A 19,911-nucleotide genomic window follows, 5' to 3' on the forward strand; every position below is an offset into this window, starting at 1 on the left:
TCAGTTCGTCCCGTTGACATTGCATAGATATATGCAAATGTTTGCTCTTGTTTTATGATTCATGAAAATCGCTATGCCATGAAAAAATGTCCGCCTTTAGGGTAAACGAGCACTTAGTTGTAATATATATTTTATACATTTTCACTCCAGTCAGGGATATAGAATAATCCTTAGTACTCTTATCTATCTATTCACTGTGAACTACAGAACTATTGGGAATACACACCATCATACAATGCACACAATTGCATAATATATGTCTACAAGAAACATTGTATTTAGGCCACAATTGGCTATAAATATGCAAGTATTTCTTTCTTATTATCTCTTTCCCTCACATCTCTCGCATGTCACCCACCATTCAGCAGCTCATAACTTGTCACCATCGTTTAATACTTTGGGTGAAACAGACGCTCTGCCGTCTCCAGCCTGGCAGAGCTGGTAGCTGGTTTTTGTTTAGACTTCAGTTTGCTTGGCAGGGAAGTTCTCTTGGGCGTTCACACTACTGGCATAGTCGCCGTAGAGCTCTTTCCCGATCCGACGGATCTGCGCTTCCACCTGCGGATACTGCTCCAGCACAGACTTCAGATCATGCACCGACAGTGAAAGGACGTCCACGTGGGTTCGAGCCCGGTACGAGGTTCGCCGTGGGACGTCGTAGAGGAGGTTGATGTCGTCTAGGAATTCGCCGGTCTCTAGAACCCTGGCAACACGAGAATGGCTGTTCACTTCCAGCTCTTCAACCTATAAAAAAAAAAATCATAAAATAAATATAAAAGTACACTTTAAAATTCCACTAGCATAGAGTGTACATTAAAAATCCAATCAAAAGTATGACTGATAAATCACAAAGATGTGTGTAAGTGCAGTCTGTCATACATGTTGATTGATAGGGGTTTAAGAATAATTGCTTTCACAAGAAGCTTGGATAACCCTACATATACATATCGTCGCTGTTTTCACGAAAAAAAATTGCATTCACTTTGCATTACGATTTTCCTCACTACCGTCACTTCGTGAAAACAAGGACGATATTACAACAAGGAATAAGTCACTAGAATTTCTTTTGGTTGTTTATTTTTGTTTGTTTGCCAAAAAAAAGACTTTACAGCTTTAATATAATATGTACTCCAATCTACTACAGAAAAGAACCCATTTCGATAGAAAACTGGCCCTCCCCTTAAAAAATCACATCAGAGTCGTTCATTTTCAAAGCAGTGACTACAGCATATTTTTTAATAACGTGTAAATGAATGCCAACTGCACGCAACAAAGGTCCTATGCATATTCATTGAGCTCTGTGTTTAACAGATACAAAACTGTGAAGCGTGTAACAACAGACGCCATGTTTTCTCCCCACTGCACATCTGAACGAGTGAGTATTAACCTCCCATCTGTATTGAGTACTTATTCATCCTAAAAAGTACTAGGAAAATAAAAATAAATGAGTATTCATACCACTCCTCTACAGATGAAGTACATTTCATCTCCTACGTCTCCCTGTCTGACAATCAGATCATTAGGCATGAAGAGAACAGGTTTGAGCATCAGGGAAAGAGCACGAAGGAATGCTTCATCAGCCTCTCGGAATAGAGCCACCTGTATATCAAACCATTGTAGCATAGTGTAGCACCGTATACAAACTTTATAATAGCAATACAAATAATTATAATAGTCAGATTAATGCTGTTTGCTTTAGCAGAGCTACGATCATAAAGACCTTAAGTATTACAGCATTTGCCACACATGTGTGGAGAGCAGCAATGTGGATTAATGTCTTGCCAAACAAGGTGGCATATGGAGACAATTTTGAGTGACACAGAGTTTAACTATTGAGTAGTAGGTCCATTATTTAACAAACTCTTTCCCTCAAACTCCGGATGTTATTATAATAATAATAACAATAATAATACTCAGTTTTATATAGCGCTTATTACAATCACTAAGTGTATCCAAACTTGGTGATTATTACCTCGGCTTTAGCTGTGCTGCCATTACGGCGCTCTAGCTTTCCAAAAAAGTATACCAACCTTCTGTAGATGATCGCCTGCGACATCGAGACTTAGATCAGTCTGGAGACAGAATGGGGCATCTCTGAATAGGATACTCTGATCTATACCCCTGCAAATACAAAGACAATAAAACAGTATGAACAAATAACATTCCAAAATATACAAAAGATGCATGCTCATGAACTTCACTTTCAATTCTAGTGTGGTTCTCAACTGACGAAATATGAGTATTCAAGAATACCAGTTGGTTTTATCCAGGTTCCCAGTTACAGGTTTACCACAGGACTCTTCATCGTAGTATCATTACTTTTTACATTATTTGTACACAGAAAAAAGACAATGCCAGCCAAAGTGCCTAAAGTATATTTCAAGACAATAGCAGTAGAAAGGAAGGCTGTATCCAGGCCCAATATCTCGAAAAGCACATCAAATTTGCAAAACATATTATAAGACTTTTATTGACTCGCACTATACATCGACTTACTTGTTGCGTGCCCATAAGTAGTCAAAGTAGCTGATGACTCGATTCCTCAGCTTACTGTTTAATCTCATGTCCTTCATTTGGTCCTGTGATGGAATGGTATGAAATAAGCAAGATAATAGTTAGATCAATTTATATAGTACAGTTATTTTATAAATGTACTTTACACTGCTGTGATGAATACAAAACTTCTGACAATTCTACTTTACAGACTCACAATTAAAAAATATTATTATGGATACAATAATCATACATAACTATGAAATACATTTTGAACATCTTGAAAATGCATGACAGTAATTCATTAGGGAAGATTAGAAGCAGACTAAGGGATGAATAATAGAAATGTATGTTTGTCTCTGTACCTTGACCGCTGCAAGTCTCTCCTCATAGCTGACTCGTCCCGACTCTTCGTTTGCGAGGGTGGAGGCGATGTTTCCGAGCACCCAACCAAAGAGTAGCTTTCCAAACACCATCACCATACTTGCAAATACTAGAACCAGAAGAAAAGGAGAAACATATTAAACAATCACATGTTTTCATTACAGCTAGGCTTCACTTCTAATAATGGAATTCCATTATGAGAAAAAAACTTAGCCCAATGTTTGTGTGACTTAATTCATCTTGAAGTAGGTGGATTGTTTAGACCAGAAAAATGTTATAAGCTGACAGACATTTATTTATGAGAATATTTCCCATAGACCAAAATATGATGACACGTGTCAGGACAACTAAATATAGGCCTTATACAAGTATTTTGTATCTTTCATCATACATACACATACTATCAACTTTGTTCACCACATTTCACTTTAATTGTAGTAAAGTTTGATTTTGTAAAGTTCCCATTTTCTGTCGTTACCTGAACTCATTACTTCTAATAAAGTCCAGAAATGTTTGTGAGTTTCTGATTCTTTTACTGCCCACGTGGACAAATCACAGTAGAAAAAGATTAGTCTTAAAATGCTCCCAAACCGTGAATACAACTATGAATAATACACAACTTCTGAAGCCTCCTACCCAAGTTGTTCATTTACAGATATCCTGCAATTACCACAAACTACATCTTGCAACACAAAGACTTACCTAGCTCAGGAACACTGTATGCATGGATATCACCATATCCTGTTGATGTCAACGTAGCCACAGCCCAGTAGATAGTATCACAGTAACGGTAGAAGATGTACGGTTCATTTTCTGTGTAACCTGTCAATGTTCAGATCAAATGGAACTCTTGATTATCAATGGAAACTCAGTGGGTGACTCCTATCCCAGAGATGCCAACCCTATAGGATGGCTGTCAGTAACATTTACCTTATTTGTCCGTAACAATTGGGGGTCTTTCCGTAATGCAAGACACCGCAGCGCAAGACACCGCAGCATAATTTTCGCGCAAAACGTACACAAACACCCAATCACTCTTACTGCATTTCGAACCTACCATTTTTAAGTCCAAAATAAAGATGTGCATAAAAACGTTTTTAAAAATCTGTTTCCAGCCAAAGGATCTCCTCCTCGGGTACTCGCTCTTTTGAGTGAATCCATGATAGTATTCAGGAAGAAAACACCTCGTTCAAGCGTCGAATGGCAAATTCAAATCCAAAGTCAAATGGCAGAACTCGTATCCTACACACGCACACGTACACTCACCAGTACCACAGACACACCAGCCCAGGCCGCTAGGCCCGGCGTTCATGAACAACAAAACACCGTATACCGCACTTGCAATGCGCCCGCTAAATCACCGAAGTCTTCGCTACTATACTATGAATGGGTATTGCGGGCGCCGCGCGCACCATCATCTACTTGTACCACCATGCTCCCCCCAAAAGGCACGACCGCACGTAGCATACTAGTATCAAAACAGTAATAACGGCGGCCGTGTTGTTTTGGAATTAAACAATATGGCGGCGGACGGACCATGTGCGCGAAAGTGCCTATCGAGTGTAGTCAAATTCAGTGAACTTATGAGTAAATGTGTGCGACATGCAGCACTGTGTACAGAAGCTATGTGATAAGACGGCATTCACTATAATGTACTTTTATTTATCGTTTCCCCGTAACCTTTTGATTGTTTACCGTAACGCCGTAACAAGAGCATTAAAACTGTAACAAATGCGGCGAAACCGTAACGGTTGGCATCTCTGCTATCCCCATTATGCTCAATTTAAAAGGACTACAGGTATCAGTTCTCATGCATCTTTATTTCAATAAGATAAGGTACCCTATACAATGCATATATTTTGGAGTCAATAAACAACGCTGCCATAAGTATTTAACATATTCAATACAATGAACAACAACAAATTTCCCCCAAATGTTAAGCCCAATTTCTACTTTTTCAAACATGGGTAATTATCAACAGAAAGAGAGCCTTTGATAGATTGAGTGAGAGGGGGAGAGAACAAGAGAGAAAAGAGAGAGAGAGAGAGTAGGAAAGAGAAAGAGAGAGATAGCAGGAGAGGAGGTATACATAGAGGAAGGAATTGAAAGGAAAGAAGAGGAGAGAGAATGAGAAAGAGGTAGAGAGACAGAGAGAGAGAGGGGAAGGGGAAGAAAGAAAGTGAGGGAGATAGAATAATGAAAAATAGAAAAAGAGATGGGGATAGGAAGAGAAGAGGCAAAAGCTTACCCATCATAGTAGCCCATGAGCCGTTTTTGCAATTACTCAGAGGACATGCTATGGTGTACCAGATGCTAGCAAACAGATGAATGATGATCAGTAGTAACACCAGGAACTTGGTCAATCTCACTTTCAAGATGCTGCAATAAAGATATATATAGTACAAAGAAGTTAGATTCAGATTTGAGTTTCACTCAATCTATTTGTATGAACATTATAATACAACGTTGCAGATATAAATGTGTGTAAGTGCTTTGGAAAATGATTATATATTAAACTTTCCTATAGGCTCCAGATTTTTACTAGAATCATGAATAACTATGAAAATACATGTGTGTACAATACGTCAACGCCAATCACCAAAACAACAGATTGCATCTATATATAGCAGACCTGCCAACCTCTGGAGTTCAACAAACTGTATTCTTTAATCCCAAAAGTTGTATTTTACTGACAAAAATTGTATTAAAAAAAAAACACAGACTGAAACATGGATCAATGCCTCTTAAATTCAGCCAGAGCTGCCAACCCCAACTGAACAAAATTCTTCTCCCTTTTTTTTTTGGATCGATAAGCACTTTCTCACAGTGAACATGCATTTTTTTTTTTTTTTTTTTTTTATGTTTGGGGGGAGGAAGGGTTGCCAATATCAATATGTTCCTATAAACAGGAAGACATTTCTGTATGGATCATTGGTTTAATATGCATGATTTCGTCATGACTGGTGTGTCCGATGAACCAATGGACATCCCAAAATTGCTGATGCAAGATGCTTGTAGGATACTTTACAGGACATATTAGGCATTGAAAATGGCACACACACAACAAAAAAACGAATCAAAAAAATGTATAAATCATATTTTATTGAGAACAAAATTGTACCGTCGTATTTACTTTGACATTTTTTACGACATACGTTGGCAGCTCTGATATAGGGGTCATACTTCAAATTTTCGGTTCAGTGTTTAAACAAAATAATAAATTCTCATGCTTGATAGCATATGTCAGGTTTTTCTACATAGCTGTCGAAGGCAATCTAAAATCAAATATATAGAAGTTTTAGTAATATACTTTTAAGGAATAAACACTTTTGATTTTGAAGGTAAGAGAAGATGGGGTAGTGAAATTAGTCTCATAAACTAATCTCATATTTGTGTACAAATATGTATACAAAAAATGAAACATGAAACTGACGATGCAGGAATTGAACAAACCCTTTAGAAACCTCTAACCATACTCACTTGATATTGAGTTCCTGTTCCCATCTGTCAAAGAACTGAGAGACACGCATCAGACGTATAACCTGACGGAACCGCAAGAACGACAGCACTGCAAATTGTTTGTCCCCCTGGGCAAGGAAGGCAAAGAGCTCTATGGGAAGCGTGGGTATCAAGTCCTGGGCAAAACCGCTCCACTTGCGTAAGTAGCTCTTGTATATCTTGCCGAAGTCTTTCTCGAGCGCACCATACTCGTCCGCATTGCTGACATGAAACTTGATGTAGATCTAAACGAAAAGGGCATCGTAGAAATTACTTGAGTTTCTAATATACTAACCCCTAATAGAACACCTGATGTAGATTCATCTACATACATGTTCAATTGTTGGACCTTTTGTAAACAAAGCAGGCACGCACTAGAAGAAAAAAAAGGAAGAATAATAGTTGATTGGACAGATAACATCCTGTTAGATGGCTGTTTTTTTTACAAATTACAACAATAATGTGAATAAATCTGATAAATGGTGAAGATATCTAAGGCTCTAGGAGCCTGTGAAAGGTGGATGAACTCACCTCAAAGATGAAGACACATTCACAGACGTAGCTGAAGATGAGGAAAGGCATGCTCTGAACCTGGTAGAATGCCTACATAGAAAAAAAAGGAAACAGAATACAATATCATTTTAGGGAATATTGCATTGAGATTTGATGCAAATCACAGTTTAATTATTGGTACACATAGTGATGTAAAAAAAAATCAAGAAATGATCTGAATTGATAAAGGTACTATTCACAATTGGAGGCCTTGAAGAAATATCTGTCAAAATAAAGACTGGGTGAATTAAATTCATTATTCCAAACTGTCCTCACCAGCAATGTGTTTAAATGATACTCCTATGAGAAGGAACATGTACAAAGAATCTGCCTAGGTATACATCAAGATGGGCCCCGTTTTATCAAACTTCTTCCTGTTAACTAGTTACAATAATTGCTATAAGCTAGTGCATTTAATTGGCCAAGAGCAAATCTGTCATAAAAAACAGGGCCCTCGACCATGTATTATGAGGCAATGTGGATAAATCATAACTCTTGATCTCACCGGGCCCACAATCTTTAGTTAAAGACCATAGAACAGGGCCCAGATACGTTAACTACCCAGGTTACCATAAGGAAAATAGAGATTACCTGATACATGATGGTCCACGAAGTAGCTACAGCCAGAACGCACGTCAGTCTGGCCAAGTTCCGCACCACTGGGCTGTCAGGGTTCAGAACGAAGCGGTTGGCATGGAGAAGTGCCTCTAGGTAGTTCTTGTCCCGTCTGATGCAGCAGAAGGGCATCGGGTAGCGAGTGGGTACGTGGGTCGTGGAGGAGGAACTATCAGGGGCTGACGGGTCAGACTGCGTGTTTGAGGCTGTGAAGATGATTTGAACTTCTAGAATCAATAGATTACATTACCAATCCGTATTTTTCTTAGTTGTTAACATAATCGTACAAAGAGGTATGAAGCAAAGCACCATCATAAATACACTGTGAAACTTGAAGCATGAATTCTCCATTTTATTGAAAAGTTAAGGCTTTAATTGACTTTTATCACACAAATATCACACTGTAAAAAACATATTCTCTTTCGAAAAATAAAATTAAAGGTATTTATAAGCTCAACTACTAATTAAACATCCACATTCTTATTCAGAATTGCTGCAAAATGGGTTGAGTAATAACAGACTAGAAAATCTCACCATTATTTCCTCCTTGGTTGTTGTTGTTACCACTGCCTTCTCCAGTGCTGGCATTGTTGTTGGCATTAGGCTGAGGGATCTGCCGGGCCGGCTTCATGGGGGCAGCACTGGGAGGTGGTGGTTCAGTAGACGTTGGCGTCGTGGCTGCTGTGCTGCTGACGCTGGGGCTTTCAGGCTCGCTCCTGTTATCGCTGGCGGCTGCAGCGGTACCGGTGGAATGTCCATCTTCCGGTTTGGTCTGGCTGCTGGCGTTGTCGGCTGTGGAGGAGCATGATGGGTGACCGCTGCTGCTTGCGCTTGCTGTGGAGTTCTCAGACTTCTCGATGCTGTTGAAGCTACTACCCTTGATGCTGTTGTTATTGCTGTTGTTTGGGGTATTGCTCTGAGACAAACAAGACACACATTCAACATCAATCAAAAATACATTTGGTACAGCACTATACAACATTATTATATTTCATAGTGACAAATGTTTTGAAGGGCTACATCATCAGAAAATGGTACTTATGGTAAAAAGAGGAAGACTGCCGAACCCCCGATGGCGTATCTATTTCCTGATTCAATAGAAATAGGAATCAGAATTGACTTTAATGTATTGGCATCTCTTCAGTAAAGAATCACAATTAATTTTCAGTTGTGATCGATATAAATCAATTGAAGACAAGGACCGAGGATTGCCTTTCAAATCCGTTTCTGAGAAAGAGAAGTTCAAGGACTCACTGCCTGGTCAACCTTGGCCTCACTTCTCTTGCGTACAGCAGTGATCCTATCTTCTGCAACCTTATTGATCTGGTCCTTGATGGATGGGTAGTGGGTCAGTACTTCGTCTAAATCTTCCTTGTTCAGCACAAACATGTCCACATTGTTCTGGGCCCTGATGGGTAAAAGCAAAAACAAAATACATAACTGCTGACAGGACACACCTCTTTCCCCATCTTTGCAACATTTTACATTTCACATTTTGTAGGTCAGATTATTTTGGGTTTCCAAGGGAAATTCAACATAATTTAGGTATTTAAACAAACGGCATTTCAATATTGCAACTGATAGGTATTACATGAAGAGTATGCCATTCACAACATTCAGAAAAACAGCTGCTGCAAGGCAAGCTTACCAAAATAGATTCTTCTCTGAAACCAAACTCAACAGTTTCCCATCTATCTTAAATATGCTCCGGCCAGTCCCAAATGAATATGACTTATAAGCTAAATAAATTGAGACTATAAACGATTATGAGGAATGCGTTACGATTAACACAAGTTTGTGCCTGGATAGTTCACCATACCTAATGGAGGCTGTTCTTGGACAACTGAAGACCAGACTTATTTCACCAAAGAATCTACCAGCTTGCATCGTATCGAAGACGATTGACCCGTCTTCAGAGACCACCTCAACGAGACCACGATGTATAAAGAACATCTGGAAGGATGGAAAACGAGTGTGATTATTACATATTATGCTTCTATAATAATTTAGACAGGCCTGCTGTACCAGTGAACAGTATTTGAAGATAGTACACTTCATCCCACATTCAGGAACTTAAGCTCACTTTAAATGTTAAACTTAGTTCCTACACATGGCCTTGCCCTGCATCTACCCTGGGCTATTATGTCTCCATCGTTGTGCAAGTTTAATTTTTGTAATTTAAACAAAAATAAAGTAGAGTAGATAAATTACTTTTATTGACTATTGGCCTTATAATAACCACATTGCCCTCAACCCCAACAAGGGGTTGATATTATTGTTAAATTCTTTTTCCAACCCCCCCCCCCCCCTTACTTCCACCCTGAAGTTTCAGCTTCAATTATTTTGATATTTTTGTTATATATCTCATCTTTCAAATGCTTAATCTTAGGAAAAACAAGATGAAACAAATGAGCCTTCTAATGGAAATATGCAAACATAGAAAATCAGAAAAAAAGGAATTGAATAATCTCAAGACGAAGATGAGCTGGAAATTCTACTTACTTCTTTTCCAAAGTCATGCTTGCGTACTATGTATTCCCTGTTGAGGTAGTAGACTGGCTTGATACACATGGCCAACATCTTTTGAAAGCCTATCTCTGTGTTCGTGAACAATGGTACCTATCATATCGCAGATGCAGAAAGAAAACAAAGTTATACAACATCTAACACACAATGACATCAGTGTTCTCACCTACATCATTACGCAAGATACACTTATGATACCAGATAGTATTTCAAAATTAAGCCATGCATTTTTAACTTCATATAGTGCAACTTCAATTCTATTTTTTAGAAAATTACTAATCACTAATGAATCACCTATTTAGCCGCTATAGATAAACAAAAAGAATAGCTAGATGCAATAAATGCCTTACCTGTACTCACTTATCCATGTGTTATTAGATAAGAATTTGGGACGTACAGAACGCTTTTGTTTTTAAATGTGGTAAACGACAAAGCTTTTCCACAAATATGGACAAGCCTCTATCATACATGCTTTTGTGTTAGCTCACAAAGGTACAATTTCTGTTAAAATCCAATCGAGGCAGGATGTTATTGCGGCGAGAACTTTGCAGCACTCAAAGTGTTGAGTAATCTAATACCTTGTTGATGATCCCTTGATAGAGGTTGAGGGAGACATCGGCTTTGAGAGCTAGAGGAAGTCCATCAAAGAGAGAGTCTGGTTCTACACCCTTGGTCCTTAACCACATGTAGTTGTAGTAGACGTCAACGTGCTGGGCCAAGGATTTCTCTACACGCTGATCCTGTACGTGGGCAGAATGGACAAATGGGAAGTTTTAAGAATCATACTCTGATACTCGAAGATAAATTATTAGTAACAATGATGAATACTATATAACAAATAACATTTTGAGTTCATATATTCCACAAATTACTCAAGTTTATATTGATTTAAGAAAAATATACAAAGCATAATGAACAGATTGAGATCTAGAATAACAACAAAAATGGAAAAATGTGGAGGGGTCTACTGAGAAAGTATGTGTAAAATGCCATTACCAGTACCATTTTGAATACCATTGTCAGTATCATTACCAATTCCTTTTAACAATACTATTACCATTAACAATCCTAGTACCAATACCATTACCGATTCCTTTACCAATAATATTACCAATACCATTACTACTAATACCATTACCAATTCCTTTTACCGATACCACTACCAATACCATTACTAATACCATTCTCAGTACCAATACCATTACCAATTCCTTCTACCGATATCACTACCAAATACCATTACTAATACCATTCTCAGTACCAATACCATTACCAATTCCTTTAACCGATACCACTACCAATTCCTTTACCAATTCCTTTTACCAATACCATTAGCAAAAACTATAATAAAAACCATTACCATGTATTACCAAACCCATTACCAATTCCTTTATCAATACCATTACCAATATTGTTACATATACTATTACCGATACCATTAGCAAGACTATTACCAATACCATTACCATGACCAATACCATTACTATGTAATTTAACACCCTTTCTTTACCTTGAGGTATCTTGCAATAGCAGTAAGCTTCTCCTGGTATCGTGCTCTCTGGGCGTCTGCGTTGGCCAAACTGGCTGCTACGCTAGCTATGATGTACCCGAAAAAGACAATACCAACGATCATGGAGAAGAGAGCCAAGATCATCTGAGAAGAAAAATCATTGGCAGATACCATGAGAATGATAGAAATTCAAAATGTAAGTTTTAAGAAAAATTTGCCTTTGTCATCCTTTAAATTAAACAATCTTCAATATACTCTTTGTTACTTGCCACATTATTCTCATATCATAAAAACGACACCTATATCTGATTTATTTACATGTAACTAATATTTTTGAAATGTGTATCACCTCATACATATCATCTCATTGAACTATGAGCCATATCGGTACAAATTTATGTTTTATGTTTAAATGATATGCCCTTCCCTGGCAAATCCATTGTCCTGGTCCATGTATACTATATTGTGATATATGTCTGTATGAGAATGATCCATTTGTACCAGTCTATTCTAATTATGAAAAAAATATTATATATATTTATTTAGACCATGTTTAAAGTGACTCGGTAACATTGTTGAAGGTTGATGAAAAAAATTGCTTAATTTTGTATAAAATGTTACTTACTATATTCCTTCTACTATACTAACCCTCTGACATGCAAAAAATCCTGAACAAATTCTCAAACCACAAAGATATCTATGGTTTTCTTTGAAGGCGTCGATGTGAGGCACCCTCTACCAGTGATTAATAGTAAATTCTCCCAACCATTTTTGAATTTTCCCAACCGTTTTTCCATGAGAAAAATACATAGAACAGGCTATACAAATCTGTCAACACTTAACTGTCTGGAATGGAATGTAGGGCCATTTTATTGCTTTGTGACGATTTACATTCACCTAAAATGTAATTCAATTGTCCTTGTCTTGATGCTGAACAGGCTTTGACAAGAAGCAGAATAGAAGTAGAATAATATAGTTGGGAGAATTAAGGAATCGATCAGATCAGTTTTTCCCAATTTGTACCACGAATAATGATCCGTTTTCACTCAAATTTTCAGATTATCTTTAATTGTACATCTAGCATTGAAGTCACTACCTAAGCACCACTATCTCTCATCTGAACAATGTTAGAAGTCCCTTTAAAGTATGATTATATTGCATTAATGGTTTTGTGCTCACATGTAATGACATAAGTAAATACTCATTATAATTTTTTTTTTAAAGCAAGAAAAAAGCAAAATTAAAAATAATTTGAATGTTAAGAGTTGAAAAAGGTTTTGTTGCCATGCTTTTTGCTCTATTTAATGACAATGATTATAAAAAAGCAGACAAGAAATCCCTAACAAACTGACCGCCTCCCCTTTCCCCTAAGAAATATACAGAGATATCATGTGCAGCTGAATGATGCACATTGGCTATCTCTTGTAAAGAATCTACCTGAATTAAAATTGCTTAATAATACAGGTATTTTCTCATTAACTTTGAGCACAAGAGCACCAAATAAGGTAAGCATACCTCGGAGACACTGTTGGCATGGATATCTCCGTATCCTACTGAGGCTCCGGTGGCTGAGGCCCAGTACATACTAGTCACATATTGGGCAGCAATTGGTTGGTCATCTATTATGGTAAAAGAAAACAAAAATAAAAACAACATATAAAATGAGTACACTACCTGTGACTTGACATATTTATAGAGATAATTGCTTTTCTAGAAAGCCATAAAATTTGAGTTTTTCCAGTTAATTCTTAATGTCTTATATATAAAGCCATTTATGTGTTTTTCATGATCATCCCACTTCAGATATCTTATCTAATATGTTCCTGTTTTGAAGATTACATACTATCATTGTTATGTTCACATATAAATAAATTAATGAATGAATGATTTAAATCAATTATCTTAAGTATTACTGTGCTTCTGCTATAAATGGCATTGAAACTCACAGAAACTTGTGTCCGTTTTGGACGTCCAGGAGTTGTTCTTGCAGCGGTGGAAGTTGGTGGTGATGAAGCCGTTGAAAGTCTCGCCGGTAATCGGATACTTGAAGACCGGTGGACAAGCATTCATGTACCACATACACGCCAGCATGTGAATGAATAGGACCATGTAGAAGAAGAACTTCATCATTCTGTGACAAAAGGGAAAGAACAAACGGAAGGCAATGAAGGGAATTGTTAAGTTCTGATTATGATCAAATTTTCAGTCAATCCGGTCTTCTCTATAAAGGGTACCTCTCTGCAGTGGTCGATTTTGTTTCCAATGTGTGGCCTTTATAAACAGGATTAAGTGACCACTCAAATGAACAAGGAAAACTGTCTTTATTGGCAGGTAGATTTGTTATAGCGACAGGTTCTTTTAGTACTGGTTTGCCAATGGAAAAATGATGCTCAAAAAGTGTTTTTTCAAAAATTATTGATAGATAAAATGTGTAGTCTTGACCATTCCGTGACAATTTTGTATAATTCTTTGAAAATTATTTGTTCTTGACAAGCTTATCTATCATGGGGGATAATAAACCATGTTGAAATCAAGTGTTTCTGGCTTTTTCTTACCTGATGTTTCCTGTCAAATTCTGGACATCGGACTCCAAGTAGTTGAAAGCAAGTGGCTGAAAGATAGATACAAGAAGTACATGGTATTCAACAAAAATTACTACATCTCTTCATAATCTCTACATACAAAATGGTGGTCATACATCATTAGCAAAGTACTTACCACTCTGTATAGCTGCAGAAGCCTGTTGATTCTCACCAAGGCATAGACATGAATAGCTTCCTCTGCGATACAAGAACATAACGACAGGACAATGAAATAAGAAATGTGCCATGACAGCTTTTTTTAGAGAGTTTTTCACACTAAACAACTGAAACAGATAGCATTTCAATATACATTAATTTTGTCTGATGTTGTTCTCAAGCTAATAATGATGAATTCAAACATGTCACTTAAAAATGACAATGAAACTTACTTCATGAACTCATGTACTCATGGTGATTCATTGTGAGCATTCCACTATGATTTATAGTTTATTGATCCTATTTCATTTTTGTAATGATGACATAAAATTGAACTTTACAGTAGAGGGAAGAATGAAACGTGAACATGGTAAATTTGTTGTGTATTTAAAAGAGAAAACTACAATCCATAATGACATTTAAATGAACATGAGGGAAAAATAGAAAGTGAACAAGGTTACTTTTCTTATACTTACGAGAGAAATTTCCAATCAATGCATAAGCTATCAGCTCGGTTGGGAAGCAAGCAAGGACGTCAATCAGGAAGTTGGTTCTTTGAGAAAATGAGAGAAATATCATGAGTTATTATCAGATTAAATAGATTGCATAAAAGAATTGGCTGTTCACAAGCATGTAAGTGTGTAATAAGTCCACCAAAAAAGGTTCAACATACCTACCGTCTGTTCGGAGCCAGAAGGTGTGATGTTTTGTGTACAAATCTATGAATCTATGCCCTTCTGGATCAAAACAGATGATGTAATTCATGATACAGACATGTTGTAAATTTCTTAGCGACTTTTTACAATAAACTGTATTTTTTCTCATTCATGATCAGGAGATTTCATCCTCCCTTCCATCAATACTGCCATTCGGTATAAAAGACATTGAAAATTCCTGCAGATTTGATGAGAGCAAGAATCACTCCTATTCATAAAGGGGGGAAATTGGAAATCTTTGACCAATATCAATTTTCCCACGGTTGTCTAAAATATTAGAAAAGGCAGTGCATAGGCAATTATTTATATGCTGTCATATCAACAATCAGGTTTAATGGTTATTATACTCCACAACAACTTGTGTCACAGAGAGAATATGGTAGAATATTTATTAGATGACATGAATACAGGTCAAATAACTGGTGGTGTTTTCTGAGATTTAAAAAAAGGCTTTTGATGTTATTCCCCTTCATTGTTTTCTTTCTAAGATGCTGTATGATGATACAAATGATAAAGAATATGCTTGATAATGACGTTAGCACATGACATGACATGGTAATGCTTACCTCAGATAGTGCTTAGCAGTTGACAATGGATGAGTGACTAGCACGTTGCTCTCATTGTAGAATGCAGTGTGGAACTTCAGGTACCTGTTCAATGAAACAAAGAAGTTGTCATACCAAGCTCGTATCAGTTTAGGTAAGTGTAAGTTATAGAACAAATTATATCTCACAAAGTAAAAATCTAGCAACATGATTGGTCTAAATAACTTCAAAATGAAAAATGATAGATTGCATAACTTGACAGTCATAGTGATAGTAAAACAACCACATATGTGATAGTATATTTTTGCTGATGCTGAATAGGCTAATGGACAATGGTTTTGCAAAATATGCGTATGCTAATGTAAAATAGGTCAAAGCTGAGCGGAGTCTGCTGAGGGCTCACAATCTGTCAATGGAGCAGATTGATGAAGGAAAAGTTTATTTCTTGGAATAGAAGTTAGTAATTAATTCTAGTCAACATAATTTGTAACTAATTAGGTTTTACTAGTATTGGTAACAAATTATTTGCAGTTCTTACATGTCAACGAAGCAGATGAAATCTAGGCCGTAGGTGACGACCCAAAGTCCGATGTTCATGTGAAGGAAAGCCGCTTGAAGGGTTACCGTGAAGGCAGCCAGGATTGCCACAGCAACACGGATCGCTTCCCAACGCTTGAAGCATGTTCCATTCGGGATGAAAGCACGACTAGTTAGGTTGATGAGAAAAAATAATAGAAATACAAATCTAGAGCTTATATCTATATATTATATAACATTGAACTAAACGAGGCATACAAGTACATTGTGATAACGATTCATATACCCAGTAAGCTATAAATGCAATGACAAAATAAAGAAACACAGAAATAGAGTATCAACAGTTCCTTAATTGAATTTAATATTGACATCTTTATTATTCTCCTTATTTCATTATTATTATTTTTATTAAATTATTATTATTATCATTATTAGTAGTAGTAGGAGTACTATTATCAGCATTATTATCAATTTATTAACATTATCAATATCATTATTATAATTAATATAATTATTATCATCTTTGGTATATTGTTTGTTAGATTGACACAAACAATTGTTTTGTTTTGTTTCAAATCAAGAACTCTTGTGCTTCTGTGACACCATCCCCTGTCCTTTCATTACTAAATGCTAAACAATATAAATGCTTGCCATGAATATATATATATGTTTACAACCATTAGGGCATTAACTCATATACTTTAACACAGAGTTAATGCCCTTCTAGCTCCAGACAGGAGACATAATGAAAATCTTGAATATAATCATTATAATAATCCCAAGAGTATAAATAGTATGAGTATTTTGATGACTGGGCATAACATGGGGTATCCGTTCCTTCCATTGATGAAAGGAGCAGGGTATTTTTATACCTCATGAGAAGTTTGGCAAAGAGACGACTCAGCAGACTGATTTCCTGGAATGGCTCCTGGAAATCCTCACTTTTCCTGCACAGAAGAGACGCATATAGATATCAGTACATTATTAAACATCAGAAATCATGATTATAACGATAAACGTATTTGTGAGAGAAGTTTTCAATTACGGTACCATCTCTTGTCATTCATTTATCCATATGAAAGGACTTCTTCGACACCAGATGTTAAGGTCATTGAACCATTTCGGAATGTTAAAGCCTGTCTGCACTAGATTGGCCAGGATCATTGACAGGTGGTTAATTCATTACATCAGCTCTCAACTACCATACGAAAAGGGGGATCATGGGGAACCAACAAGTACCGCTTAGGCATTGTTTGGTATATAGAGGGCACAAGTAGCTACAAGTAGTGCAGTCCCGCTTTAAGAGCTGTATAAGACTAAATATTCAGGCTGGTTACAACTCTGCCCATGGTAACCATACAGCTTACAATACAGAGAGATGCCACCAACGGTAAAGAGTGCATTCAAGGAGTGATTAGGAAGAGTTATTAGTTTTTTAGGTTAGGTACTTCATTTCTTATCTTTCTTGGTGATCCTTTTTTATGTGTTTTTATGTTACATATTGTATCATATTGTATCTTGTTTTCTTAACGGGTTATCCTCTTACAAGGTGTGTTTCTTTTCAGCCACTGCCTTCCTCACTTTGTATAATTCATGTTATGTGATGTCATACATTTGTCTGCTTATGTATTTAAATGAAAATTGACACTTGAGACTTACTTGTCAAAGATCTTGATGGAGATATCTACGGGTCTGAGAGAGGTGGCTGCAGGGTAGAGAGACATGTCCTCGGAATCCTCATCATCCTCTGGCTCCAACACAGTACCAGGAGCTGTCAACAACAACATCACAATAGTTATGATCTGGGCCCTGCCTTACAAAGAGTTACGATTGATCCAATTCAATTGCAAGTCCTCCAATCAATCGCAAGTTTGCAGTCTCCTATCTCTTATATAAGTAGATTGATATCAATTGCAAATAAGTTGAGATTGATATCAACTCTTTGTAACACATGTCCAGATTTAAACATCCTATGACATTGGCTGGCCTTTTGTCGCAAATGATTTATTCTTGCTTTGCCATGAAATTTTTCTTGTTTCAGTTTTCCGAAAAAGTAAATGGAGCTTTCCTATCAAAATTTGTAAGCCCTCAAACTAAGGTTTGAAAACAAAGTTGTGTAAACAACTTTAACAAATATTCATTATAAGTTAGTAAACTATTAACTAAAAACATTGTTCCAAACAATGAGGCTACGTAGTACATACACTTGAACGCTCTCCCGCAGTAACCATGTTTTTAATGGCATTTTGATATGTGATTAATGTTTGTGAGTCTAGCTTCTAAAAATTGCTTGAACGCACCCCTAGATGTTGACTTACTGAATTCAACTGGTTTCTTGTCTACTTTGGATGCATCTCTCAGCTCTCTCAGATGGCCTTGGTTCCTTGCTGCATCTGAGAATTGCCTGTAAACACACAAAGAATAGACACAAAATAGACAAATGAGTGATCCAGGATTTGTTTAGACTAGAATATAATATCAAGGTATAGCCAAGACTTATATACAATGGTGCTTTGCACCCAGGTGAGGTAAATGGGTACCCGGTAGGAAGAAATTCCTTGAATGCTTGAGCACCTTTTCATGGTAGCTCGGGTAGAGCCGGGGTAATGATGTGATTGCCAAGCCCTCAGAACAGTAGAACAGTAGGAATAGTGGCAAGGCTATCCTTGGTAAACAGGACATATTTCTAACAATATATTATTATTATTGTGGGTTGTATAACAGATACTAATGAGACGATTGCTCCAGTTATTTCTTTCATTTAAAAAAATCCAAATTTCACCCCTGGATCTAGCACTATACCTGAAGCTAACATGAAACCAAATCATAACCGTAAGCCAAACTTTCTATTTTTTGACAATTTAAAGCCTGGAGTAATCATCTCTAGAAAAATGATACCAGACAGAAACCCTTACATTGACTCGGTAACATTGCCTCAGATTCTGAAACAAAGCCCTAATCATAATTATAAACATTTAGGTCAGTCAGGAATCCCAAGACTTTTAGAACTTGCCAATAGCCTGTCTGATTATCAAGATATTTATGATTGGAAATCAAAATGTCATTTGTATAACACTACACGGTATTAGGGAAAATGAGTATGGTAAAACCAATCACTCAAAGATTTTTTACTTCATGAGGCACTTCATCATCATTTTGAAGAGCAATTTGTTTGGGGCTCCGATATTACACCATATCACAGACACTGATTACACGTAGGGCCATGCATCTCATATTTAACATTATATTGATAAACGATGCCTTTAAACTTACTTCTCAATCAGAGGGAAGAACTTGAGCACCCGGTCGAGATCCACTCGCTTCAGCATCAACAATTCACAGTATGATGCTGCACGCACGGTGGCCGTGCGGTAATCCCCAAAGATTAGGCCAACCTCGCCAAAGTACTGGCCAGGTCCAATGTTGCTCATCACATGATTGCCGTCTTTGGACAAAACCTGGGCGGAAAATGTGACAAGAAAGCATGTATTCGGTTAAAGAGAAGTTTGTATAACCTAGTTAAAGTGCTGGAAAGATTTAATGTTGCTCATTAAGAGGTTACCATCTTTTGACAAAACCTGGGTAGGAAGAGCAGGGAAATGGAACAAGGCAACACGGATAAATAGTAACAACATTGGAAATGGAGGTTTGTACAACTTTTTACATGTAATGGCAAGATTCATGTTGCTCATATATTGGAAAAATCCATGGCATGAGTACGGACAGAAACAAGAACTAATTTATCAAACAGCATATTACGTTAGGGCTCAGGGCGCATTGTTGTAGTTACACCAAAA

At 37.0% G+C, this 19,911-nt stretch overlaps 1 protein-coding gene across 1 annotated transcript in view; it reads right to left on the minus strand.

The window, feature by feature from the left end:
* Positions 1-456: 456 nt before the first annotated feature.
* The window catches only part of tetrakcng (tetrameric potassium-selective cyclic nucleotide gated channel), a gene marked incomplete at its 5' end in the record, with an annotated part of 53,184 nt that continues 33,729 nt past the window's right edge, over positions 457-19,911 (minus strand). The window contains 27 exon segments of the mRNA NM_001081964.1: positions 457-744; positions 1,459-1,599; positions 2,031-2,121; positions 2,497-2,579; positions 2,859-2,986; positions 3,580-3,699; positions 5,126-5,256; positions 6,358-6,620; positions 6,907-6,978; positions 7,519-7,748; positions 8,077-8,458; positions 8,797-8,950; positions 9,362-9,495; positions 10,045-10,161; positions 10,647-10,808; positions 11,579-11,722; positions 13,094-13,197; positions 13,525-13,709; positions 14,134-14,189; positions 14,297-14,358; positions 14,793-14,869; positions 15,599-15,682; positions 16,116-16,283; positions 16,987-17,061; positions 17,774-17,885; positions 18,433-18,518; positions 19,388-19,572. Of these exon segments, the coding sequence (NP_001075433.1) occupies positions 457-744; positions 1,459-1,599; positions 2,031-2,121; positions 2,497-2,579; positions 2,859-2,986; positions 3,580-3,699; positions 5,126-5,256; positions 6,358-6,620; positions 6,907-6,978; positions 7,519-7,748; positions 8,077-8,458; positions 8,797-8,950; positions 9,362-9,495; positions 10,045-10,161; positions 10,647-10,808; positions 11,579-11,722; positions 13,094-13,197; positions 13,525-13,709; positions 14,134-14,189; positions 14,297-14,358; positions 14,793-14,869; positions 15,599-15,682; positions 16,116-16,283; positions 16,987-17,061; positions 17,774-17,885; positions 18,433-18,518; positions 19,388-19,572 (3,834 nt within the window).

Source organism: Strongylocentrotus purpuratus, unplaced genomic scaffold, assembly GCF_000002235.5.
Source record: "Strongylocentrotus purpuratus isolate Spur 01 unplaced genomic scaffold, Spur_5.0 spur5_scaffold_20, whole genome shotgun sequence".
Lineage (NCBI taxonomy): Eukaryota > Metazoa > Echinodermata > Echinoidea > Camarodonta > Strongylocentrotidae > Strongylocentrotus > Strongylocentrotus purpuratus.